The 27,508-nt window shown below is 38.6% G+C and overlaps 1 protein-coding gene across 2 annotated transcripts in view; it reads left to right on the top strand.

Annotated features, from left to right (window-relative positions):
- TRIM44 (tripartite motif containing 44) overlaps positions 1–27,508 on the top strand; it is a 127,559-nt gene that overhangs the window by 18,772 nt on the left and 81,279 nt on the right. For both annotated transcript variants that reach the window (XM_053561818.1, XM_053561817.1), the window contains exon 2: positions 8,511–8,588. In XM_053561818.1, coding sequence (XP_053417793.1) covers positions 8,511–8,588 — 78 coding nt within the window. The remainder of the gene's footprint in view (positions 1–8,510; positions 8,589–27,508) is intronic.

Here is a 27,508-nt window from a genome sequence, read left to right as displayed (position 1 = left end):
ATGTTTTTAATTGGCTTGTCAAAGATTAAATAACGGTCAGTAGCTGGATTCATCTCTTGGTTCTCTATTCTGTTCCAGACATCTACTTCTCTGTTTTTGTGCCAGTACCATGCTGTTTTGATCACTATCGATTTGTAGTATAGTCTGAGGTCTGGTAGCGTGATTCCTCCTGCTTTGTTTTTATTTTTGAGTAATGTCTTGGCTATTCAAGTTTTTTTCTGAAGTATTATTTTTCCAAGATCTTTAAAGTATGACAGTGGAGCTTTAATGGGGGTTGCGTTGAAATTATATATTGTTTTGGGTAGTATGGACATTTTAACAATGTTGATTCTTCCCAACCATGAGCATGGTATATTTTTCCGTTTGTTAACATTCTCAGCTATCTCTTTTCTTAGAGTTTCATAGTTCTCTTTATATAGATCTTTCACGTCCTTTGTTAGATAAACTCCCAAGTATTTCATCTTCTTTGGCACTACTGTGAATGGGATAGAGTCCTTAATTGTTTTTTCAACTTGACTATTGTTGGTATATATAAAGGCTACCGATTTATGAATGTTGATTTTGTAACCTGAGATACTGCTGTATTCCTTAATCACTTCTAAGAGTTTTGTAGTAGAGTCCCTAGTATTTTCCAGATATACAATCATATCATCTGCGAAGAGCGAAAGTTTGATCTCTTCTGACCCTATGTGGATACCCTTGATCGCCTTTTCTTCCCTAATTGTGGTGGCTAAAACTTCCATTACAATGTTAAAAGAGCAATGGAGACAATGGGCAGCCTTGTCTGGTTCCAGATCTAAGTGGAAATGATTCCAATTTAACTCCATTCAGTATGATATTGGCTGTGGGTTTGCTGTAGATGGCCTCTATCAGTTTAAGAAATGTCCCCAGGTTATGTCTCCGACAAAGGTTTAATAACCAGAATCCACAGAGAACTCAAAAGCATTAGCAAGAAAAGAATAAGGGATCCCATCGCAGGCTGGGCAAGGGCCTGGAAGAGAAACTTCTCTGAAGAAGACAGGCTCACGGCCTTCAGACATATGAAAAAATGCTCATCATCTTTAATCATCAGAGAAATGCAAATCAAAACTACTTCGAGATATCATCTGACTCCAGTGAGACTAGCCTATATCACAAAATCCCAAGACCAGAGATGTTGGCGTGGATGTGGAGAAAAGGGAACACTTTTCACTGCTGGTAGGAATGCAAATTAATACATTCCTTTTGGAAAGAGATATGGAGAACACTTAGAGATCTAAAAATAGATCTGCCATTCAATCCTGTAATCCCCCTACTGGGCATATACCCAGAAGACCAAAAATCACACCATAACAAAGATATTTGTATCAGAATATTTATTGCAGCCCTATTCATAATTGCTAAGTCATGGAAAAAGCCCAAGTGCCCATCGATCCACAAATGGATTAATTGTGGTATATGTACACCATGGAATATTATGCAGCCTTAAAGAAAGATGGAGACTTTACCTCTTTCATGTTTACATGGATGGAGCTGGAACATATTCTTCTTAGTAAAGTGTCTCAAGAATGGAAGAAAAAGTACCCAATGTACTCACCCTTATTATGAAACTAATGTAGGACCTCCACATGAAAGCTATAACCCAGTTACAACCTAAGAATAGGGAGAAAGGGGAAAGGGAGGGGAGGGAGGGGGGAGGGAGGGGAAAGGAGGGGGATTAATGGGATTACACCTGCGGTGCATCTTACAAGGGTATATGTGAATCCTAGTAAATGGAATGTAAAGGTCTTAGCAAAATAACTAAGAAAATGCTACAAAAGCTATGTTAACTAATGTGATGAAAATGTGTCAAACGATCTATGAACCAAGTGTATGGTGCCCCACGATCATACTAATGTACACAGCTATGGTTTAATAAAAATAAATAAATAAATAAATAAAAAAACAAGGAAACATAGAGCTGGGAAACTTTCAAAGAGAGTTCCTTCCTGGGATAGTAACTTTGGATATCTATCAAAAAGGTAATGTAAGTAAAAGAAGCAAGGTAAGGTAACTATGGCAAGCTGGAGAGAGCTTGCTTTGCCTAAAGTGTATAGCTGCTAATCACCTTCAGCCATGCATTTATGGCTGAAGGAACCCAGTACAATCCATGTTCTTTCAGATTTTCAGAAGAAGCTAGAAATAGATGTGTCTCCTGATTTTTAAATGGGGTAACACTCTAAAAGCTAAAGAAAATATTTGGGTACGCTGCTGGCTATGAATTTATAGCTTCTGATCTGTCTTTACTGGCAGAGCAAGGAATAGAACCTGGGTGTTTCTCTTTGTGCAATGCTCTTTACACTAGGAACGCTAAACTTCTTTGGGGATCTGAGTACAGCCCACCCTTGAAATCTGTACATGAATACCAAGTAAAAAATCATCTCTTATACCTGTTGTTCTTGTGTTTGCAATGTAAATGAACAGACCCCAGTATAAAACACAGGCAAACTCATGGGAAGAAGCAGGAGTCCTGGGTCCCTTAATTCTACTTCTCTACTTTTCTTCTTTCCTCTCTACCTGCCCTCCTGATTGCCTTTTTTTAATTTTGTATGCCACATCTTAATTATGCAATTAATAGAAATACATGTAAGTAAGTCTAAAACTCTTTTAGTGTCCCCAATACCATTCCCAGCAATAATTGTTTTGGCAATCTTTTACATACATATAGATACAACCCATAGAAAATAATAATTTTATGGATTTAAAAAAAATACCACTTTGCAAGTTTTTAAAAAATTTGACAGTGTATATTGCCTTGATCCAGGTACATAGAGATTTATTCTTTTTATTTGCTGTGTCATATTTCCTAGTTTGTTAATTCCACAGCTTATTTAGCCACATACTATTGATGAGCAATGCCTAGGATTTTTACAGTTTTTTATTATTACAAACAAGGCTGTAGTAAATACTTTTGTGCATGCTTTTTTGACAGATGTGCTAGTGTTTCTCAAGGGGAAACCAGAAGTGGACTTGCTAGACATGTGATTTCAGAGTAGCTTATCATTTTATACATCCATCAGCAACATCTGGATGCCCCCAGTTCCCTCAAAGCCCCTTAACACTGTTACCAGATTACAGTTTTTTTCAGTTTGATGGGCAAGAAATGATGTCTTAATTGTGAGTAAATTTGAGCATCTTTTGATATGTCTATTAGCCATTTTGCATTGCTATTATGTTCATATTTTTGGTTTGGATTTTCTTTGGGCTTTATTTGGCTTTTTCTTACTGATTTATAGAAATTCCATATGTGCTTCTTTTGTGTGTATGTATTATTGATACCTGCCTCATTGTTGTGTGTAAAATGTTCTTCATTTGGATCTTTCTGATCCTGGTTTTACCACTGACCAGCTCTGTGATTTTGGGAACATTGTTGTCAAAGCCATTTTTCTCCTTGTGAAGTGAGAATACGTTACCTCTTAGTTACTGTGTTGTTGTGAAATGCCAGTGAAAGAGTGTATGAGCTGTGTGACTTTTGGGTTTCCCATTTGATTTTCACCAGCCATTTTTCTCAGCTGTAAAGTGAGAAGAGAACACACTTCTTTTTTAGAGTTATTGTGAAATGTCAGAAAGAGCATGTGAAAGTGCTTTGGAAAGTAAAGAATATTTTCAAGTTAAGCTCTTTGTCCTTTCTTTTATTTTGACTCATACCTGGGAGCTGGCTCTTTTGAAGCATTCCACACTTCTACAGGTTAATCAAATTCTGAGGGGTGGGTGTCACAACATAGAACTTGTATTTTTTTTATTCCATACTCTTTGGGGAAGAAAGAGGTAAATAAATAAGATCTACTCAGGCTGAACTCCTGTATTTTTGGACTGCATTTAGATGGGATGGAGGTGGAGAAGTACAGGTATCATGAGGATCATCCCACTTCTTTGCTTGTCATGGTGCTTGTCTCAAGCATTGACATAGTAGAATCTGGTCATCTATGGAACCAGTTGTCAACACGGTTGTAATTAGCCTGCCTTTTGTTACTGTCCTGGTCCACTTCTCATTTAGAACACAGGTCTTAGAGGCAGCTGTTTTGTTCTAACATTTGGGGAACATACGAGGGTATAACCTCCTGTTCTGGTTATCTTTTGACTAGTAACTGCCCTAGCTGAAAAAAAAAAAAAAAAAAGTTTCACCATAGCATGGTGCCACCCTATGGGATACTCAGACTCAGGTATCATTCTTAGACCCAGACTAATCTGTGCTGCTGCTGTCCTAGATCCCATGCTTTTTTCATTTCTTTTTTTTTGATGGGGAGGGGGTGTTGGAGACAGGGTCTTGCTTTTTCTCCCAAGCTAGAGTGCAGGGACTTCATCATAGGCTCAGTGCAACCTCAAACTTCTAGGCTCAAGTAGTCCTCCTACTTCAGCCTCCCAATTACAGGCATGCACCACCATACTTAAATAATTCTCTCTCTCTCTTTTTATTTATTTTTTGTGTGTATGTAGAGACAGGGTCCCGTTCTTGCTCAGGCTGGTCGTCGACTGGTCTCAAGCAGTCCTCCTGCCTTAGTCTTCCAGATTGCTAGGATTACAGGTGTGAGCTGTCATGTCTGTCTTGTCCTATGCTTTTGAAGGCCCCTCCTTTGGCCATGGCTGCTCCCTTCTAGACCACTCTAATTAACTAGCATCCCAGAATTACCTGAGAAAATATCCTGAGCCTGCTTCCAGGGCCTGGGGAGCCTCATCCTGAGTCTGTCCTCCTGAAGATGGATCAAGCCATTGGACTCATAAAATATAGAGGGTGTGGGCAGCGCCTGTGGCTCAGTCAGTAAGGCGCCGGCCCCATATACCGAGGGTGGCGGGTTCAAACCCAGCCCCGGCCAAACTGCAACCAAAAAATAGCCGGGCGTTGTGGCGGGTGCCTGTAGTCCCAGCTGCTCGGGAGGCTGAGGCAGGAGAATCGCTTAAGCCCAGGAGTTGGAGGTTGCTGTGAGCAGTGTGAGGCCACGGCACTCCACAGAGGGCCATAAAGTGAGACTCTGTCTCTACAAAAAAAAAAAAAAAAAAAAATAGAGGGTGCCAAAATAAATAATAAATAACACATTTTAAGAAAGGACAAAACTTTATTAAAATTATAATGCTTAATATACCGATAACAAAAGATGAATAAAGGTCACATTGAGCACCTCTTTTAATTGCAGAAGTCAAACATGACTTGAATGTTGCAAATTTAATACAGTTATTTTTCTAACTTATTTTTGACACTCTCTGTATGTGTCCCTAGGTCTTAGGTGTGGCTAAGGGGTGACTGAGAGGTGTGTTTTCAGAGCTTGGACATACTAGCTTCAACACCTCTGCACAAGGTCTCTTGTAGTGCAGGAAAGGCTTGGAGTGTGGAAAAAGCAATGAGGAGGGTGGATTTGGGGTCAGACTGTTCCATTTGTACTCTTGTCCCCAGCTCTGTAGCCCTCAAATTCTGGTCCATCCAGAGGAGATACTCCCTTTTTATCAAGTGCTTATTTTATTTTATTTTATTTTTTAAGTCACTGGGGAGAGGTTTCTTCACCACTCATTTATACAGGCCACGTGTAGCAGACTTAACATAGAGTCCAGGTAATCTTTCTGAACAGTTCTCAGAGAGTGGGATGGTGGGGGTAGAACAGGTGAGTTCCTGAAGGGAGGTGCTCTTCAGGTGCCTCTTCTTTGTCTCTCCCCTGGGTAGCTGGTGATGCTGATGCTTTATGAAAAGGAGGAAGGATTCTGCTGATACACTGAATTTTTATGAAAGAAAGCTAAGAGTTCCCCTCTCTCTGTATACCGTACATCTGCTTGCAGACAAGCTGTCTGCTTCTTAGGGATTCCTTCATCATCGTTTTATTTCTTTTCTGAAGGTTTTAAGGCACAGTTTGGTGCATTCCTTTCTGTTTTCCAGAACCAGGGGGAAAGTCATTATAAATCAGGGCTCTTACCAAAGAGCTTAAAATGGGCGCTGGCAGCTGGGATGTAAGGGAAGAGAGCTTTCCAGGGACAAGTGACCTGCTTGTTCAGCCAATGAGAAGCAGGTTAGAGAAATGATATCACCAGACAGGCTTTATTGTCTGATCATCTCATAAAAGCAGGATTGTGTCTGGCAACTTAACCCTTTTTTTAGATAATTCAGGTCTCACTCACACCCTGGTATGTGACCTTTAGATTCTTTTGCCCAGCTGTCTGCTGTGAGATCTCAGAGATTGAAGATTTAAATTAGTGGAGAAATTAGGGGAATTGTAAACTATTATTTTAAGAAATAGAAATTATTAAAATATAGGACCTCAGCTAGCAGGGAAACGTGATGTAAGTTGTGTCTGGAGAGCACATCTAAAGTGGATATTGGTCATAGTCATGTTACATTGCATTTTTACTCTGTAGACTTGGAAGGGAAGGAAGGTTGGGGGAAAAAAGACTGAGCCTTTAGGGTATTTTAATCCATATAGTGGGGTCTTACTATCTCCTGTTTTGGAAGAATTGAATTGAAATTGAATCCTGGTTCTGCAGATTTAGAAAATATGTTATCATTGATCCAGAGACCAGTTTGGAGAAAGAGACATTTGTAATGTTTGTTTATCCCTGTACTTCTTTATTGTTTCTTCTTCCATAAAAACGACAATGATTTTACTTCCTCTTGCTTCTTTTCCCTCACCGTGAAATGAATGGTCCTACGTTTTCCCATTAAATTGTTGAGATAAGAAAATTAACTCGTGATTTTTAGATAGTGCTACACACACATATTGTCTCATTATTAGGGCATTCATGCCTTAAGATAGCACATTCATTCATTCATTCATTTGTTTGGCAGTTTTTTACAACACCTTGATGCTGGGCACAAGAGATACAGAGATGGAAGAAAGTTGTCCTTAATCCTTAAGGAACTTAAAACACCATGAGACAGACAATAATGATAAATAATGTCCCATACTTCCTATTGTGTTTGCCACATGGCAGGCCCTGTTTAAACACCTTGTTATATATTAACTCACTTAATCTTATTAGAACTATGAAATATGTACTATTAGTAATGCTACATTTTACAGATAAAGAAATCAAGACACAGAGAGGCTAAGTGACTTGCTTAAAACCACACGGCTAGTGGTAGATTTGGGATTTGAATCTAAGCCTTGTGGATCTCTAGAATCTGTACTGTAGATCTGACGTGACCAATACAGTAGTCACTAGCCACATATGGCTTTGTAGCATTTGCAGTATGACCAGTTTTAGTTGAATTGGGCTATAATTGTGAAATACATTTTGGATTTCAAGGACCTAGTAAGAAAAAAATATATAAAATATCTCATATTGAAGTTCCATGTTGCAATGATAGTATTTTGAATGTACTGAGTTAAATTTGAGAATTAATTTCACTTTTTTATTGTAGCTACTAGAAAACTTAAAATTATAGAGGGTGGCCATAATAGTTACAACCATTTAAATTGCACATGAACTTCATGGCCACCTGGTATATATGGCTTGCATGTGGGCTCACATTATTCTTTTATTGGGCTGTTTTACTCTAAATCATTACACTGAAATAATAACAGCATGAGACATTTTCTTAAAATTTTTTTTCAGAGACAAAGTCTTACTCTGTCACCCAGGCTGGAGTACAATGTGGTCATAGCTTACTACAGCTTCAAATTCCTGGGATCAAGCGATTCTCCTGCCCCAGCTTCCCAAGTAGTGGGGTCTACAGGTGCACACAACCATACGTGGCTAATTTTTAGGTTTTTTGTAGAGATGAGGTCTTGCTGTGTTGCTTGGACTGGTCTTAAATTCCTAGGTTCAAGCTATCTTTTCACTTCAGCTTCCCAGTGCCTGCTTGTGAAAGCACTGGGATTATAGGCCATGAGCTACCACACCTGGCCATGAAAGTTTTTAGCACCATATGCCACATACTGTGCTAATACCTTTACAAACACTATTTAAATTAAGACTTAGGAAAGCTCCATTTATTACCCCTATTTTATAGGAGGGGTACAAAGTTTGGAGAATTTAGTAAAAATTAGCTAGCTAATGATGGACTTCAAATTTAAAACTATTTTTGACTCAAAAGCCTATGTTCTTAATCAGCACATTGTAATTCTATTTACAATTGAATCTCAAGCTATTTGTTTTAATGTTCATAATTAATATGGAATACTTCTGTATCTGACGTGTAAAGATTTAAAATGAAATTTAGTAGGTCTTGGCATAGGCATCTCAGATGGAAATCTCTTTTGCAGAGCCTCAGTTCTCAGTGAATACTGACTCAGTTGAGCCTGATTTGAAGCAGTGAGTCAGCCTGTACAAACTGCATTTAATTTTCATTCCATATAGTTTTCTCAGGTGACTCTGGGCACTTTATGTCCTGACCCTCTTTGTCCGTAGAGAAGGGGAAGAGGAGCAATGCAGCTCTATTTAGTTATTTAGTTCTCTTGGCTGATAAGAAGAAAAAAATGCTTTTTATTTTATTGTCCTCTGAACTGCTGTTTGTGTTTGAGAGAGCAGCAAAATGCTACCTAGTGACCCTTGACTTTTCTTTTTTCTAGAGCAAAGACTCAGGTGGACTGAAGGCAGCTATGATAGAGTTGGTGGAAAGGTTAAAGTTCAAGAGCTCAGACCCTAAGGTAAGTATTGTTTTAGAATTGATTGGATGTTGGTACTCCTGGCATTGTATTCTCCTTGAGCTAAATTCAAGGGGTGTTAGTGATCATCTGTCCGAACGTTGCATTAAGATCTAATTAAGGCTGCCCATCAAAAATAGTGTTCTAATATGCCTGGAGATAAGTCATCTATTTTTTTCTCCCTTCTCTATTTTATGACTTACAACACGTAATCATTAATTGTTTTCCCTGAACTGGAGACAAGTGTATTTTTAATCTTCCTTTACTGGGCCTTTGAGACTTCAGTCATCTGTGTCCGTTAAATCCAGCCAAAGGCATCTGAGATACTGTTCAGCTTCAAGCTGGGGGCTGGAACAGGATCCAAACCTATCCAGTTTGTGTTCAGCATTAGCATCTTGTCTCTCCTCCACTTGTAGGAGCCAGATGCCACAGCAAACGCTTTTGTCCTCACAACCTGGAGTCTGGTTTGTGAAATGGCTTAAGTGTCCCAGCTTTTTTTCAAGATGTTAGGGCCTGGAGGGTTGATATTCTGGGAGACTCCATACCAGGGTGGGGGTGGACTTGGAACTGAACGTGCTGGGGTGTGGGGGGTGGATTATGACTAACAGACTCCCTTCTCCTTTCTACTCAGACACTTAACTGTGGCACTACCTGGTATTGGGGCCGGCTGGCTCTGCTTCAGTCTTAAAGCCTCTCACAATTAAATAGGAAAAGGAGCATGATTCTAATTTACCTGTGTAATTTTTTGTTTTCTACATTATTTATAAGGGGAATGGGACTAGCATTTATTTCTTGAGCATTTGCTAAGAGCCAGGCACTGTATGTGGAGCCTTTTATAATTGTGCTAATACATAACAAAATTTTAACCATTTTTAAGTGTAAAGTTCAGTGGCGTTAAGTACATTCACAATGTTGTGCAACCATCACCACCATTCATCTCCAGAACTTTTTCATTATCCTACATTGGAACTCTTTGCCTTCTTTCTAAATCATTTCGTCTCTCCCTCTTTATACTTTTTGATTACTATAACAACCCCGTAAAGTAGCTTATTATTCCTGTTTTATCAATGTGGACAGAGACTTAGGTAGAATCATGTGCTCCAAATCTGCTATAAAGTAGAGGAGAGGGTCACATTCTGACTCCAGTGCCTGTACTTTTTCTTTTATGTCATGTTGCAAACCAAACATTGAGTTTATTCTTTTTCTCTTTTTGGAGACAGAGCCTCACTTTGTCATCCTGGGTAGAGTGCCATGGCGTCATAGCTCACAACAACCTCAAACTCTTGGGCTCAAGTGATTTTCTTGCCTCAACCTCCCAAGTAGCTGAGATTACAGGCACCCACCACAACGCCCAGCTATTTTTTCTTTTCTTTTTGTTTAGAGAAGAGGTCTCGCTCTGGCTCAGGCTGGTCTTGAACTTGTGTGCTCAGGCAATCCACCTGCCTTGGCCTCCCATAGTGTTAGGATTACAGGCATGAGCCACTATGCCTGCCCAAAACATTGGTTTTTTTATCACCTTTCTATCATATAATCACATTGTGCCTCAGTTTTCTAAGCTAAAACATTACGTGAGGCAGAGCCTCAGATAGTGACAGGTTCCTCAAAAGGTGACTGTGGCCACCAATCTAGAAAATAATTTTCTATTCATATGACATTAAAAGTTTGGGGGCATTGATAATATCTCTTGTCTTCTGGTGTAGTTAAGGTTCCAGAAGTAGAGAATATCTTGATAGATAAAAAAATTAGGAAAACCTTAATCAATTTTCACAGCTTAAAGTAGGAGGTTCCATGGTATAAGTAGTTTTTCCTTTAGTAAAGGTGACACAATCACTTTTCTTACTAAATTTCTCTGGTTTGGGGAGACAACAGCCTGTGCTAAGGGGAGATACTGTATTTTCTGCTCTGCATTACCCATGTGCTTGTAATCAGAAGGTCAGTGAAGAGTGAGAGGATGTACGCAAATAACACTAAGTGGTCTCTGTATATGATGATTATACAGGTAAAGTGCTTTGGGATCCTTTATGAATGCATGTAGTGCTTCTGATGGGATGCTTGCGAAAAGTGAAAGAACTGAATGGTCCTATGAGAAGAATCCATGGAAGCTTCAAGGTTTTCCCATAATGCATCATAAGCTAAAGGATATTTGCATGGACCTGACTTGATCTTCGGTATGTGTGTACACACACACACCTCTCTTTTATCTTGCCCTGGATCACTTACCACCAATATATTTTATTTTCAAGCCCCTTCTTAGTCTATCATGTGCATATACCATGTATTTGAAGCCAACTTGAAGAAGGGTGAATATAATTGTAGAATGACTGCTAGGTCAGGAAGAGGGGTAAAATATGGGCTACTCAAATATATAATTTCTGCAACAAAGAATATTTTCCTGAAAGTAAAATGGTGTCTTTCTAGAGAACCTTAAGTTTTTATTCTGTTCTGTTTTTCCTACAGAACTTACTCTCCATTCCCTTTTTGAGTTGGCCTTTTTAAAAAGGGCAGATAGAATCTCTCAGAGATTATGACCTGTCATTTCCTGGCACAGAGACTTTACATAGAAGCACTGATTGAGTCATGGCATACTGAACACTATCTCTGCCTCACTTCCTCTGGAATTCCCTAAAGCATCACAAAGCTTGATTAGTTCAGACACTGAAGTCAACTGGGAACTGAGTTAATTTTTACCTCTGAATTTTGCCAGAGAGCAGTAGAAAATACCTATATAAACCATTTTTACCAATTATAAAATAATACATGCTAAGAGATTTAAAAGCATAGATATTCCTAAATGAAAAGTAAAATGAGTTTACCAAAAGTTAACCATTATTAATCGTTTCGTTTATAACCTTCTAGATATTTTTCCCCATGGAGATACATATTTAACAAGTACGTTTATGGTTTTTCAATTGCTTTTTTCATTATGTAGAATATCCTATCTAGATATTCTTCTCTGTCAATACAATTAGTTCTTCTTAATGAGATGCCTCATTTTATCCAAAACATTTGTTAGATGGCTTCTCTTCTTCCAGATTCAGTGGTTCTTAAACTTTACTGTGCATGAAAATCAGGGAGCTTATTAGCTACCTCCAGAGTTTTTGATTCAGTTGATCTGGGGTGTCTAGAGAATTTTCATTTCCATCCAATTCTCAGGTGATTCTGATGGTTCAGAGACCACACTTTGAGAGACTCTGTGCTGCACGTTGGCTATTTTTATTCATGCTTATTAATGATTTTTTTTTTTTTTTTTACTCTTCAGCAGATAGAAGAGCCCCTAGAAAAAAGTCAAAGTGACTTCATCTTTGAAAAATAACCTGGATAAAAATATAGGTTTATGAAATAAATATATTGAGCAGAGGCATCAAAGCCCATTCAGAATGGCAGTAATTTATGGTAATGATGGTATAATGGAGCAGAGCCACTTGAGGGATGTTTGTGGCCTCCATTTGTGCAGTCTCCTCCTGAAGGGCTTTCCCCAAACCAGAGCAAGCAGGGTGTTTCTGAAATGGTTACAGTAACAGCTTCCATAGCTTTTGTTCTCATTGATCCTAATTTTATTCCCACTATTTGACCTGTGTTCCCTAGTGTGTTCTGCCTCAGGCTTAAATACCATGGAAGGGGAAATATGATTGTAGGGAAATCCCCAGGAAAAGCCTAACAAACAAAGGTAAGGTTATGTAGATTTAAGTTTGTGTGCTCCATTTATAAGAGTTTCTAGTGATTTAGAGACATCAATCTCTTTCTGGTTCAGAGACAGAGACACTCTTAGAAAAAATGTCCTTTATAGATGTAAATTTCTCTTACAAATGAGTAACTTCTCTTTCTGCAATTTCTCAAAATAATCAGCTCAAAATAATTATTCCACCATACAGGCATATTTGGAGTGGCCTATTCTGGTCTACAGCCATATTTCAGGATAGCGTGCCCTGAACCCCAACAATGGTAAGGGAAAGAAGCTGTTCACAACAGACCAAGTATTGTATAATTCCATTTATAAGAAGTGTTCAGAACAGACAAGTTTATAGATAGAAAGTAGCCTCAGTATTATGTAGGGTTGAGGGAGATAGAGGCATAGGGGGCTACTATTAATAGATACAGAGTTTCTTTTTGGGATAATGAAGATGTTCTAAAACTGATTGTGATGATGGTCATACAACTCTGTAAATGTAGTGAAACTACTGAACTGTATACTTTAAATGAGTGAATTATAAGGTATGTGAATTATATCTCAGTAAGGCCATTGAAAGAGAAAACAAGAGATTATTGCCTGAATCACTGTTTTAGACCCTTCAAGTGGAATGTCAGTCTTTTTCTTTTTCCTTGCCTTTTCCTCTTAGGTAAGAATAAAGGGCAGAAACCTAGTGTTAGCCTCTGGCAGGCAGAGGCAGTATCTACAATTATTTACAATAAAAGCCTAGGCTCTGGAATCAGACCTACAAATGCAGATTCTGCCCCTCCTCATCTCCCGCATTAGTAGCTATGGGACCTTGGGCAAATCCTGTGCTTAAACTTATTATTTCTCAGGTTTTTTTTATTTTTCATCTACCAACTAGGGGGGTACATATTTCATAGGTTGTTAGGAAGATTAAATGAGATAATCCATGTAAAGTTATGTGTATAACATTCTGTAAACTTAAATAATCAGTGACTAAAATGAGAAGGTCACAGTCAATGGAGGTTTATTAAGCCAAGATTTTAAGGAGGCATCTGGGAAAAACATAGCTGTTGTTGAATCTGTAAGAGGTTTTTGGTCTAGGTCATGTTACTTATTGCACAAAGATCTACCTACTGTAGATCCTCATAGTTGACCACCTCCTTAAGATGACTTAATTTTCATAGAACTGACACACACCACATGTACAGTAGGCCTAATTTCTCATATTGATCACCTCTGTATGTTGAATAGTTTGTTACAGTACATTGAGTAGTCAACTTATAGAGGTTCTACTGTATTGAGACACTGAGGATTTCAAGGAAGAAAGGAATTTTTAATGCAATAGAGATCTTGTCAAGAGAATTAGAGAAACTGCTTCAAATCTGACTCTCTGACAGAGATCATGGGCTTTTAAAGGAGAGATGACATGCCTTGGGGCAGGTCATGGTATAATTAAGGGGTATAGATGAATTGGGCATAGGTTGTAGGGGATGGTGAATCTTGGCATCGAGAAGTCTGCTCAGGGGGCTTCAGAATCTCAACTTCTTTGTCTTTGGAAAGGAGAAGCAATTTCTGAGAAACAATTCAAAAGGTCTGGTAGTCCAGGTTGAGGGTTATATACGGGGTTATTGAAATTTGTTCAGTAGGAGGCAAGTTACAACCCACAAATCATCTGTTGTGGACTGGGTTCTCCATAGAAAAGGTTGAGAACTTTTAAAGGAAAAAGCATGTAAAGGAAAAAGGGGTACATAGGAAAAGGGGAGGAGTGATGGGGTGAACAGTGAGGCAATTGGTGGTATTCTTGTGAAGTTCTATTTGGTGCTCAGTAAATGTATATAAGATGAAATTCAAAAAAAAGTAGTTAGAGGAAGTAGTCAATGTGAATCTTCTTAGTGTGGGTAGAAGAGTGATCCTTTCTCTTCCTTGATTTGTATCTGTGAAGTTAAACTTGTAATTGATTTTGAAAAGTTTATTTAGGCTACTGTCCTATGATTATACTTGACATACTCATTTTATAGGGGCTATATCTCATGAAGGGATGTTTTTAGGTCTGAAAGAAGTATTTCAACTCAAAATACATTTCTGTAACATGTTTGAGATAGCTGCAGGTAAACAGGAATAATGCTATAAACTTTTCTAGGTAGGAAGGTTGAGGGAGGAGATTTGCCTGGAAGAATCTGTTAAATACAGCCAGGCCACAGCTATGATTTAATAAAAAAAAAAAAAAAAAAAAATACAGCCACATATAGGCCTTGTCTATTTGATCTAGGATTGGTTTGGTGAGAGTCTGACACCCTTAAAAGTCTAAATAAAAGCATTTCCTTGAGGGCTATTATTGTTTTTAACACTATTATGAGGTCTGACAATTAAATTCAGGAACTCAACTTAGAAAAGTGCTACATATGGTCACCTTCAAAGTACTCCCGTTCGCCTTGGCCAACTGGTGAGGCTGATCTGCATAAGAAGACCACCTTGTCAGCCAGGCTTTTTTCCTCCCCTGTACGTAGTCCATTAAAAAAGCAAACAAATAAAACTCTGTTTAGTTATTTTCTGAGCTCCTTTATTTCTTTTTTCTTTTCTTTCTTTCTTTTTTTTTTTTTTTTTTGAGATAACCTCACTGTATTGCCTGGGTAGCATGCTGTGGCATATAGCGCACAGCAGCCTCTCTTTCTGGGCTTGAATGATCCTCTTACCTCAGTCTTCCAAGTAGCTGGAACTGTGGGAGCACGTCACTCTGCCTAGCAGGTTTTTCTATTTTTGGTATAGATGGAGTGTCACTCTTGCTCAGGCTAGTCTCAAACTCCTGAGCTTCAGCAATCCACCTGCCTTGGCCTTCCACAGTGCTAGGATTATAGGTGTGAGCCACTGCACCCAGTCCCTTTAAGAGGACCCTTGTACCACACTGGGGAGAGAATAGCAGTGCTTATGTAACTCAGTTCTCAGGCTCAGTTCTCTTTTTTGCCATAATGAATTTGGGGGGGGTGTCCTGAGATTTTTATTTTTCCTGTACACTGTTTATGGTGGCTTCTGAGAACCTTCTCCTACTCTTGAGAACCACCATGGCTTCCAACAGAATAGCAAGGTACATGGGAATAACTTTCTGTCTGCAGAGTCAAGGAGACATTCCAATCCTTCCTGAGAAAAGTAAGGCACTTGTTTTATAAATAACCAGATTCTATACTTTGATCAATTAACACTTCCCAGGATTAGTGACACAGATTGCAGGTTTTAAAGGGCCACTGATAACTGCTTTGAGAGATAATGATATGCAAATAAATTGAGTTCAGTCTCTACTTTGAGGATTCATTTGTGTGGATGACAGGCTGGCTTACTCTAAGGGCCTTTCCTAGCTGCATAGTAACTGGAGTAAGTTCAGCATAGCTCTCTATTGCCTGTTCAAGTCAAGGCAAATATATCTGCCTTGGGAGTGTGCAGCTGTGTGTCCATATATTCTTGATAGAAACAAGAAATCAATGCATAGAAGCAATTATGTTTATTGTTATGAGCAAACTGTCTAGTTAGCAGAACTGCCTGGTGCCAAATTAAAAGAAAAATAAAGAAGCTAAGTCATATTTAAGAAACACATTAGGAGATACATCCTCACCACCAAGTAAATACCACCAAGATTCTTCTCTCCCTTCCTACCTCCTCCTCTTCCTTCCCATGCAGCTTTATCCTTTGACTCTTCTTCCTATTGGAGCTCTAAGAGCTCCAATAAAACTAAGGTGGGCATGGTTTCTGAGCTGCCCAGTGAGCTGAAGCATTGTTAGAAAGGAAAAGGATTGAGCTTTAAATGGCTTACTAAAATTAACACTTTGTGATGTCCTTCTCTCCATGCTCCAGCTCCTCTCTCCACTGACAGGAGAAGTTGATAATATACTCTCTGCCAAAAGCTAGAAGGGCTGATTACACAGCCAACGTGGAGAGGGGAGTGGAACTGTCAGGACTCCCCCATAGCAGCCACGCTTCATGTTTCCAGTGCAGGATTGTATTTGACAGTTAATTTAGGAGCCTGGGTACCTAGATATAAAACTTTACTGTGATAATAGTGATAAAACCACCCAGACTTTTATTTAAGGGCCTGCTTCTCTTCTGTTCCCCTCCCTCCTCTTTTCCTGTTCAAACTCTCATTCAGTTGAGGAAATAAAACCATAGGCTTGCTAAAGGAACAAGGTGTTTTCTCTGATATCTGAAGGCTAAATCTACAGAATGCAATTCTCAGTCTACCTCAGAGCTATGTGGAGATGGTTGTGTGCATTTATGTATATGTGTAGTATACATGTGTATGTATATACACACAGACACACACACACATATAGTAAAATTTATGAACAGTATCTCTCTCCTGATTAACTCTGCATTTAGCCAAAGGGCAGAATTTATTAGGTCTCTGCTGCTAGGAAGAGAAATTCACTCAACCCAGTGATCCAGTTGATGACCATTCTCTTATTAAATGGATTTTATTTTCTTTGCAGCAGAGGAAATGGATTCTACCAAATTTTCTTAATTCCTAACTGAATTCAGTTATTTAGATGTTGCAATCCCCACCTTACAGATGAAGATACAAAGACGTAAGAGGTTAAGTGACTTGTCTATAGTCACAGGACAAATGATGCTAATAAGCTGTTGTTCTATGACATATATATGTGTGTGTGTGTGTATGTATATATATATATATATAGAGAGAGAATTAGTAGTAGTTATAGGAAGTTATTAACATTTTACTTATAGAAGATGGACTGGGAATAGTATACCAATGTAGAGTTCTTTTGTATTTTCAGGGAAAAATAATTTATATGGAGTATGGAATGCTCATGCTTTCATTTCCTTTTATGGTGAAAGAGGACAAACATTTAGTCAAATGAAATGAGTCCATATATTTCAGTTTCTTCTACAATGTAGGACTAATCATGTTTTCGTTAAATGAATACCCTGAAAAAGGAAACTTTGGAGGAGGAGATAAGAAATGATGGAGTTTGATTTGGTGTCACAGACTTTGGGGACCTGAAAATTACTTTAACAACTGTAGTTAATGAGCACTATGGTTTTTTGGATAAGCAGGTTTTAGATCCTCAAGGGAGTAGAGTGGGATTGCAGTTTGCAAAGAAGAGAAAATACAGTACAAGTCAAATTATGAAATTGAAGAGCCAACTGTGCCTGTGCACTGACTGCAGGTGCTTGAGGAGCAGAACATGACTCATTCTTCTACACTGTCTGCACTTTGCTTTGGTATTGTTGAAGTAGACTGTATCTAAGAAGTCAGATCTTAAACTGGAAAAGACAGCCATTGCTCCCTGAGAACGTGTGATCATTTAGTGAAACTGAGGCAAAGAGCCTCTGTATTGATATCCTAACTCTTCAATACCTGAAGAATGTAAGAAAGTCTTTCTTCAATATTCAATGGGAAATTAGAATGTGAACTCCTAAGGGTGTAGACTATTTTTTTTTTTTTGAAAACTCATTGTAGGCTCTTTGTGAGAACACATAAAAGTTCAGAGTTACTGTTATCCCTTATCCTGATAGTTCTGTGTGCCCAGAAAGTGCTAGGTTCTTTCCATGTATTATTTTATGTGAAGTTTAGACAAGTTATCTATAAGAATGATATTATTACCCCCATTTTAGGAAGAAACTTTCATCTTTCTGAGCTCTAGAAGCATAGAGTTAGCAGAGCTAATTCTCAAACCCTTTCTCAAAAAGAAATAGCTGAAGATGTTAACAAATGGAAAAGTATACCATGCTCATGGCTGGGAAGAATCAACATTGTTAAAATGTCTATACTTCCCAAAGCAATATACAGATTTAATGCAATCCCTGTTAAAGTACCTCTGTCATACTTTACAGATCTGGAAAAATTAGTACTTCATTTTATATGGAAACAGAAAAAACCTTGAATAGTGAAGACGTTGCTCAGAGATAAAAACAAATCAAGAGGTATCACACTACCAAACTTCAGACTATACTATAAATCTATAGTGATCAAAACAGCATGGTACTGGCACAAAAATAGAGAGGAAGATGTATGGAACAGAATTGAAGACCAAGAGATGAACCCAGACACTTAATTGTCATTTGATCTTTGATAAGCCTATCAAAAATATAAACGGGGGGAAAGACTTCCAATTTAACAAATGGTGCTGGGTGAATTGGCTGGCAACTTGTAGAAGACTGAAACTGGACCCACACCTTTCTCTTCTAACAAAAATTGACTCTCACTGGTTAAAGGACTTAAGACATGAAACAATAAAAATTATTGGGGAGAGTGCAGGGGAAACACTTGAAAAAATAGGCCTAGGAGAATACTTTATGAGGAGGATCCCCCGGGCATTTGAAGCAAATGCCATGTATTTTAACCCTCATGGCCCTCTGTGGCAAAGAAGACTCATGTAACATGAGACCTACATCTCAGCACCCTTTCCTGAGTATTCCTGATAGCATGCAGTTGTTTCAGTGTTGTGGTTTTAATAATATACAAATAACTATGGCTTTTTAGGTAAGGTGGTTGGGTAGAGAACTGGAATGGAGGTTGGGAGATGAGTCTTGTTTTAAAATTGCTTTAATCTTCAACAGATAAAATAGGCTTTCTTTGAATTTTCAAGGAAAGTCTTTAAAATAATATAAATTCTGTATAGTTGCCCCCCTCAAACTTTCAGTGTCACTTGCTAAATTCTGAATAGTTGCTCCCTCAAACTTTCAGTGTCCTACTTCCTTCATAGTAAGTAACTCCTGAAGCAGAAGCTGTCTTTCTTGTTTATCCATAGGCTAAGATGGTAAGAGAGCAGGAAGACAAGACAGGATAGACGCTCTCCTCTTATTCTTGTTTTTTACAAGTCCTGAGTATCTGTGGGGACTCTTTCTTCTACTTTTACATTCCTATAGTGGGGAGCCACCCAGAACTTTCTTCTATTTGCTCAGGAAAAATGGTGCTCAGAAGTTTGTGATTGCATGCTTTATTGTCAGTCTGAAGTCAGGCAAAGAGAGAACCATCTTAAGAGCAAGCAGTAGTACCAAATCACAGTGAACCCACCGTCTCCAGTGGACTGCTTTCTGGTACAGCCAGTTCAGGGCTATGTCATTGGGGCACTAAAGTCATAGCAGCTGACAGCATGAACAAACAGCCCTGAGAGAAGAGGATGCTTAGCAGTGATGCCACAGCTGCAGTGGTTAGATCTCCATCTCTCACACTGAGGACTAGCTGCTTGTCAGGTGTCTCTGACTATGTCTCTCTCAGTGACTGCAGTGCACAGTTGTGGAATCTGATTAGCAGAATCCAATTGAAGAGTTTATTAGGCCCTTTCAAGTACAAAACCTGTAGGAAACATCATCCTTAGCCTCTAATACTATGTACGTAGGTGAGTGTCTATGTATGTACATAAACAAATTTACATTTATATGTCAAAGGAACCTTGAAAGGAAGAAGATTCAGAAGCTATATAGGGTCATATGCATGAAGCTGATAAAGAACAATTTAGTATCAAAATTTACAGTCTCAGGAAGAGTTATTCTGGACAGAAATAGAGAAAGGATGAAGTATTCTGACTCAGATACGGAGTTTCTATCTGAGAGAATGTGATTTGGGGAGGCAAAGGTACAAGCCAAGCCAAAGACTATATATAATAAAAGAAAGCTGGTCTCTCACCTCTTTTATGGGAGGGACCCACTTCCAACTCTCTTGGGAAGTGCTCTAAGCTATCTCTTTGTTCTTCCTAAATAAAAATTCTCTTTGTTACGCTGGGGGAAAAAAAAAAGAAAGAAAGCTAAGGTCTAACCACCAAGGCAGAGGGAATTGGGGGCGTATTTAGTCACTAAGTCTAATGGAAACAAGAATAGGATTTGAAACTGGGATTTGAAAGTCAAGAATTTAGGTCCAAGTGCAGATGAGAGAGGAGAGAAAGCTTGCCAGGATCAAGTTAGAGGTAGGAACAGGATCCTAACCAGTTTTCTAAAATCACCCAGAAGCTCCTTCTCATTTAGAATTTTGTTTTAGCAAGTTAGTGATGCAGGGGGGAGTAGTATTGGTTTAAAGTGCTTAGGTTTGATGGAAGATGGGGCTAAAAGTAACATTAAAGATTGGGTATAGATGTTTAGTGGAGAACAGAGAGAGAGGGAATACAAGGAAGGGGTTTTTCATAGATGTGGAGGAACATGTCTTCAGCCAGACTATAGTAGAGGGGCAGAGGTAGGATAGCTTCTGATATTCAGTCAAAATGTGGTGCCCACTATTTTGTATAAGGCCTTTAGCTAAAGTGTTATAATTTCCCTTGAGGTAGTTAAGTCAGGACATCTATTATCTGCTAGACTTGACTCCACAGAGTGTAGAGGCTAGGGGACTGCCTAAATTGTGGTATCATTAAAGGGAAAAGAAGAAGCAACTCGATATTTGAATTAACTCACAATAAAGCAGATTGGAAGAGAAAATTTTCAAATTTATTTTGTGTGTGTGTGTGTGTATATATACATACACATACATGGACCCCCAGAAAATGAGGATTCAACTTTCTCATGGCATTCAGGAGTTCATATACCTTTCTGGTAAAATATATTATAGGACAAGGGAAAGAGGAATTCTGTAGAGAGGCAATAAAGGATTATTGGGGAGGATGAATGGATGGTTCCCTTTAGGATTTAAATGAGTCTGAGAGACTGGACGTTATCTTCTTAGAGTCTGTTCAGGTATGGCCCTGGTCTTACAGGGAGGGGAAGAAAAGAATAGGATCTTCCTAGTTGGGTCCTGATTTCAGGCAGAAAAAATGATTTTGGTAGGGTCATAGTGGTAGTGGTAGAGGAAGGTCAGAGAGACCTAGAAGTTTCTTCAATTAGTCCAGAATGTCAAAATGTCATATTTTAGAGTAAACACATTTCTAATTTCCTTCAGTATCATTGTGATGATTAATTGAAGTAGTGTATGTGGGGTGCTTAGAATAGTGCTTAACATATAGGGCACTGAAAGAAGATGGCAGTGGCAGTGATGAGGAGGAGGAAGATTCAGTTTCAGGCCTGATGTCTTCAATAATAGAAATTATTCAGGTGAAAATGTGCATCAGCCAAGAGGAAGAGGAACTGTGAGACTTGTTTTCTAGAGAGAAGATCAGACTTAAAAGCCATCTCCATAGTTGAATTTCAAAGATGGGATGAATTGCTAAGGAAGAGGGTATGGAGTAGTTCTTCTCATTGAATAGTGGTTTTGCCCTTAAAGGACATTTAGCACTGTCAGAAGATTTGTTACCACTGGGGATCGGGGGATGGCACTATTGTCATCTAGCGTATAGAGGCTAGGGATGTTGCTTAACTTTGGACAGTGCACAGGACAGTCCCCTAATACCAAAGAGTAGTTGGCTCCAAATGTCAGTAGAGGTTGAAAACTCTGGTGTGGAAGATTTTCTTGATCCCAGTCATCCGGAAAGTTAGCGAATTACAGGTACAAAGCCAATAACCAGAAAGCCAGCAGAGTCCACAGTTACAGCAAACATGGAACTAACCAGTGTCAGTAATGCTGAATGTTACACATAGGTCATTGGGCAAGTCAAATGGAATTGGTGACTGGTAGATACCTTTGTAGTACAGAGGCCAGCCAAGTGTTACTTTTTGAAAAAACCTTGGTAGGTTGGGCGGCGCCTGTGGCTCAAGGAGTAGGGCGCCGGTCCCATATGCCGGAGGTGGCGGGTTCAAACCTAGCCCCGGCCAAAATAAAAAAAAAGAAAAGAAAAAACCTTGGTAGGTAAAGGAAGGAGAGGATAATCATTTGGTAGGTCTGCATTGTCAAAGAAAAAGGGTTCTCCTGCACTCTAATTTACTTCTTATTTTGGCTACGTCACCCTAACGGTTATGAGTTAAAGAGTTCTAGTCTACCTCCCCGCCCTCCTAAATCCTGTCTTTTTTTGGGCAACAAATGGGATTAGAAGAGAGACAAATGTAGATTGGTAGATTACTGTTCCAAGAGTTTAAAATTTGTGTAGTTGTTTCACTTTGGAGATAAAAGGAAATAGAGTTTGGCTTTTTTTTTTTTTTTTTTTTTTTTGAGACAGGGTCCTGCTTTGTTGCTCAGGTCATAGTACAGTGATATCATCATATCTCACTGAAGCCTTAACCACCTGGGCTCAAATAATCCTCTTGCCTCAGCCTCCTGAGTAGCTGACACTACAGGTGTGCACCACTATGCCTGGGTACTTTTTCTTTCTTTCTTTTTTTTTTTTTTTGTAGAGATGAGGTCTTGCTCTTAAGTTGGTCTCAACCTCCTGGTCTCCAGTGATTCTCCTGCATCAGAATTCCAAAGTGCTAGGATTATAGGCATGAGCCATCATGCCAGGCTGGCTTTTCATATTTTACGATGACATGAGCCCCTGAAAGATTCAGTGACTTACCCAGAGTCACATAGCTGGTCAGTTCCAAAAGATAGGACTAATTCGCGGCCTCTAACTTCCCATTGTGAAAGCTTTCCGGATTGCTTACCAGTGGTGTAAGCCTGATTCTCAGAGGCACAATTTCCTTTTGAGTAGCAGGATGCTGTTTTGTTACTAAAGGGGTCTGGCTGCCTGTCACTGTCCAGCCAGTGCACAGAGACGGGATAGGTCTGTCTAGCTTTATTGTCAGAAGGCCAGTAATTCTTGAACAGTGAGAGTAGCTTCTCCAAGGATGTTCTGCCCTTTTGTTTCCAATATCACAGTTTTATACATAAAAGTTCAAAGCAAGAACCATATTCTTATCTTAAACAATAATAAATAATAATCAGCATAACCCATGATCTGTTAAAATATTTCCAATTCAAAAGTTAATCTCCTAAATCAGTCATCCTAAACTGCTCAAGATATACATATTTGGGTGGGAGCTAAGTTTACAAAATATTAAGAATAGAAAAGATGAGGTGAAGGTCATGTAGAACCTAAATTGACCAGACCAGCTATCAAATCTCAGTCCTAGCCTGAGTAACTCCATCTTATTCTCACTACATGCACTTTCAGTATAGTGTGGTGGTCAGAGCATATCTTTGGAACAGATTTCCATATCTTTGGAAATTCAGACTTGAGCTGAATTTTTGCCTTGTCACTCACCTGTTGAACAACATCAAGTGATGTAAGTACTGTAGGCTTTAGTTTCCCCTAACATAAAATGAAAATACTGTTGTTACCGTAGGATTAAATGAGAAATGTGTACCTAATGGTACCTGGAACGCTATCCGCACCTGGTAGATCTTAATATTGTTTTCATTATCATTATTGCTAAGACCTTATTTATGTCTTAGATTAAAAGACAAGAATGTTCAATGACCAAAACAGGGCCAAAGTTAGGTGTGCCTTCTGTTTTAATCAGCATTGCTCCTAACTCCATCTCCCATTTTATAAGGTGAGCAGTATCATGAAGTTTAGTGCTATTATGAGTCACACATGGAGTGTCCTGAAGCATATATTGTGATGATGTCTGTTTCTCATTGATGAGCCTGATAATTCTCATGAATATTTGACTTCGTACTTCAGGTCAGTCATGGTTACTCAGGATCAAATGTTTAGATCTTTTTCAGAGTTTTTTCTGGACATTTATGAGGGTCCCCAGATGACTGAAGCTTCCCTAGAAGAATCTTCCAATGACAGGGAAAGCATGTGCTAAGCAGTTAGCATTGTGGAAACCATTAAATGAGCTGAACTTGAAGAGGGCCTTTCAAAACTTTGATGTGTTATAGAAAGGGGAAGGAGGGGTCTAGTATTACCAGGGAAGGCAGAGAAAATGGAAATGTTGACATATCTTGGAGTAAGGTTGAAGAAGAAGCATTATCCCACCTGCCCCTCTGGATACTCATACCCCCCACCTGCCACCCTCAGTCTTCATTCAGCTTCTCAGAGGCTGCTTAGTTTTGTATTGACTTTTAAAAATGGACTTTAGTTTTTAGCATGGTTTGAGGTTCACTGAAAAATTGAATGGAAAATACAGAATTCTCAGGTACTCACTGCCCACTCCACATGTGCAGCCTTCCCTCTTGCCAAAGTCCTGTGCTTGTTACAGTTAATTAACCTGTTCTGAGGTATCATTATCGCCCAAAGTTCATACTTTGCTGGAGGGCTCACTGTTGGTGGTGTACATTCTTGAGTTTTGATAAATGTATAATGACATGCACCCACCATTATAGTATCATACAGAATACTTTCATACCTTGAAAATCCTCTGCTCTGCCTTTTCATCCTCCCTCCAAACCTCTTTTTACTTGTCTCCATGGTTGTACCTTTTGCATAATGTCATGCATAGAGTTGGGATCACACAGTGTATATAGCCTTTCACATTGGCTTTTTTTACTTGGTGATGTTGTAACACTAAGTTTCTGTCTGGGTCTAGTTGCTTGTTGCACAAAGATCTGATTACTGAAATAATGAGCCAATTATTGAAACAGTGAGAATCACTGAGAAAGAAAGGTGTCAGTAAATGGGAGAAGCTGTCTTTAATCCTTCTCTCTGACTGATGGAGATCATGGGCTTTGAAAAGGATAGGCTGTGCACCTTGGAGTAGGTCTGGGTTGGGGTGGTGAGTCCTGGTGTCAGGAAGTCTGCCGCAGGGCTTTCAGAATCTCAGCTTCTTTGCAGAAAGTCCATTCTTTCTATGTGTGTGGGGGTGGGTGGGGGGGAGGGGTTGGGGGGAGTGGCTCATGCCTCTAATCCTCACATGCTGTGAAGCCAGTGTTAAAGTCAGGAGTTCAAGACCAGCCAGAGCAAAGTAAGACCCTGTCTCTACTAAAACAATTAGCCAGGCGTTACCACACATCTGTAGTCCCAGATACTTGGGAGGCTGAGGATTGCTTGAGCCCAAGACGTTGAGGTTGCTGTGAGCTAGGCTGAGGCCATGGCACTCTAGCCTGGGAGACAGAGAAAGACTCTGTCTCCAAAAAAAAAAAAAGAAATTCCCCATTTCTGGAAGACAACTCAAAAGGTCAAGTAGTTAGTTAAGGGAAAGGATTATAAAAACACATAGGGGTCATTTAAATTTATTCATGGTGCCTATTACATTAGTAATATGTGTTTAAGGTCCTCTATATCTTTTCATGACTTGATAGCTTATTTTGTTTTAGTACTGGATAAATATTCCATTGTCTGGATGTACCACAGATGATTTATCCATTCACTTACTGAAGGACATCTTGGATGCTTCTACATTTTGGAAATTATGAATGAAAGCTGCTATAAACATCTATGTGTAGGGTTTTTTTTTTTTTTTTAACATGGAAATAAGTTTTCAGCTCATTTAACTAAATAACCAAAGCAAGTGATTATTGGGTGGTATGTTAAGAATATATTTAGTTTTCTAAGAAACTGCCAAACTATCTTCCAAAGTGGTTGTGCCATTTTGCTTTTCCAGCAGTAGATAAGAGTTCCTCTTGTTCTTCATCCTCTCCAGCATTTGCGGTTCTCAGTGTTTTGACTTGGGCCATTCTGATAGGTGTGTAGTAGAATCTCATTGGTATTTTAATTTTCAGTTCACTGATAACATATGTTGTTGAAGTACTTACCATCCATATATATTTATAGTATGTTCAAGTCTTTTGTGCATTTTTAAATCAGGCTGCTTATTTCCTTGTTTTTGAGTTTTTTAAGTATATTTTAAATAACAGTTCCTTAGTAGATATAGGCAGTCCCCTAATTGCAAACATCTGACTGTTGTACGACTCCCATTTTTGATGAAGGCTCTTACAGGTGATAGGTAAATGAACCTGTTCCAACTTGTATACAAATTCAACTTCAGAGTAAACTTGCAGAAACTATCTTGTTCGTAACCACAGGGACTGCCTGTATGACTTTTGCAAGTATTTTCTCCAAGTCTGTGGCTTCCCTTCTCATCGTCTTGATAGTGTCTTTCACAAAGTAGAAGTTTTTCATTTAAGTAAGTCTACCTTATCAATTATTTCTTTCATGGGTTATCACTGCTGTTTTATCTAAAAAGTTATCACTATACTCAAAATCATCTAACTTTTCTACTGTGTTATCTTCTAGGAATTTTGTAATTTTGCATTTTATATTTAGGTCCATGATCCACTTTGAGTAAATTTTTGTGGAAATTATAAGGTCTGTGTCTAGATTAATTTTTTCATGTGATGTACAGTTGTTCCTGTACCATTTTTTGAAAAGACTTATCTTCTCTATTGTATTGCCTTTGCTTCTTTGCCAAAGATTGGTTGAATTATTTACATGAGTCTATTTCCTGGCCCTTTATTCTTTTCCAATGACCTGTTCATCTGTTCTTGTGCCATTATCACACTGTATTGATTACTATAGCTTTATAATATGTCTTGAGTTGGGTTGTGTTACTTCTCTGAGTTTGTTCCTCTCTATCAGTATTGGATTGACTGTTCTGGGTCATTTCCATGTCTATATAAACTTTAGAATCAGGTTTTTATATCCACAAATGACTTCCTGGGGTTTTGATTGGGATTATGTTGAATCTATAGATCAAGTTGTGAAGAACTGACATCTTGACAATATTGAGCTCTTTTGTCTATGTCCGTGGACTATCTCTTTTTTCCTTGCTTTATCAGAATTTTATAGTTTTACTCATACAGATCTTGTATATATTTTGTTAAAATTATATCTAAGTATTTTATTTTGGGAGTGCTAAGGTGAATGGTATTGTCTTGTTAACTTCTAATTCCACTTGTTCACCACTGGTATATAGAAAGGAGATTGACTTTTGTGTCCTTTAGTCTTGCTATAATTACTTATTTGTTCCAAGAGTTATTTTGTCAGTTCTTTCAGATAGTTTAATCTCTTTCTTCCCAACACGTATACATTTTATTTTCATACTGTATTAGCTGGAACTTCTGGTACAATATTCAAAAAGAGATGGTAAGGCATCCTTCCCTTGTTTTTGATCTTAGCAGGAAAGCCTAGAACTTCTGACCATTAATTATGATGTAACTCATAGATTTTTTGTAGATGTTCTTTATCAAGTTTAGAAAATTCTAAATTACTACCAGCCTGACAGTTTTTTTATCATGAATGGGTATTGGATTTTGTCAAATGCCTGTCTTTTTTTTGAGACAGAGTCTTGCTCTGTCACCTGGGCTAGAGTGTCATGGCTCAGGGTAGTTCACAGCAACCTCAAACTCCTGGGCTCAAGTGACTCTGCCTTTGGCCTCCCAGAGGGCTAGGATTACAGGCATGAGCCACTATATGTGGGTGTCAAATGCTTTTTTTATATCTGTTCATTTTATCATATGATTTTTTTTCTTTAGTCTATTGATATGGATGGCTTATATTAGCTGATTGTGAAATATTGAAGCAGCCTCACATACCTGGCA

This window comes from Nycticebus coucang, chromosome 14 (genome assembly GCF_027406575.1).
Source record: "Nycticebus coucang isolate mNycCou1 chromosome 14, mNycCou1.pri, whole genome shotgun sequence".
Classification (NCBI taxonomy): Eukaryota; Metazoa; Chordata; class Mammalia; order Primates; family Lorisidae; genus Nycticebus; species Nycticebus coucang.
Note: the sequence above shows the minus strand (reverse complement) of the source record. Positions and strands in the feature narration are given on the sequence as shown.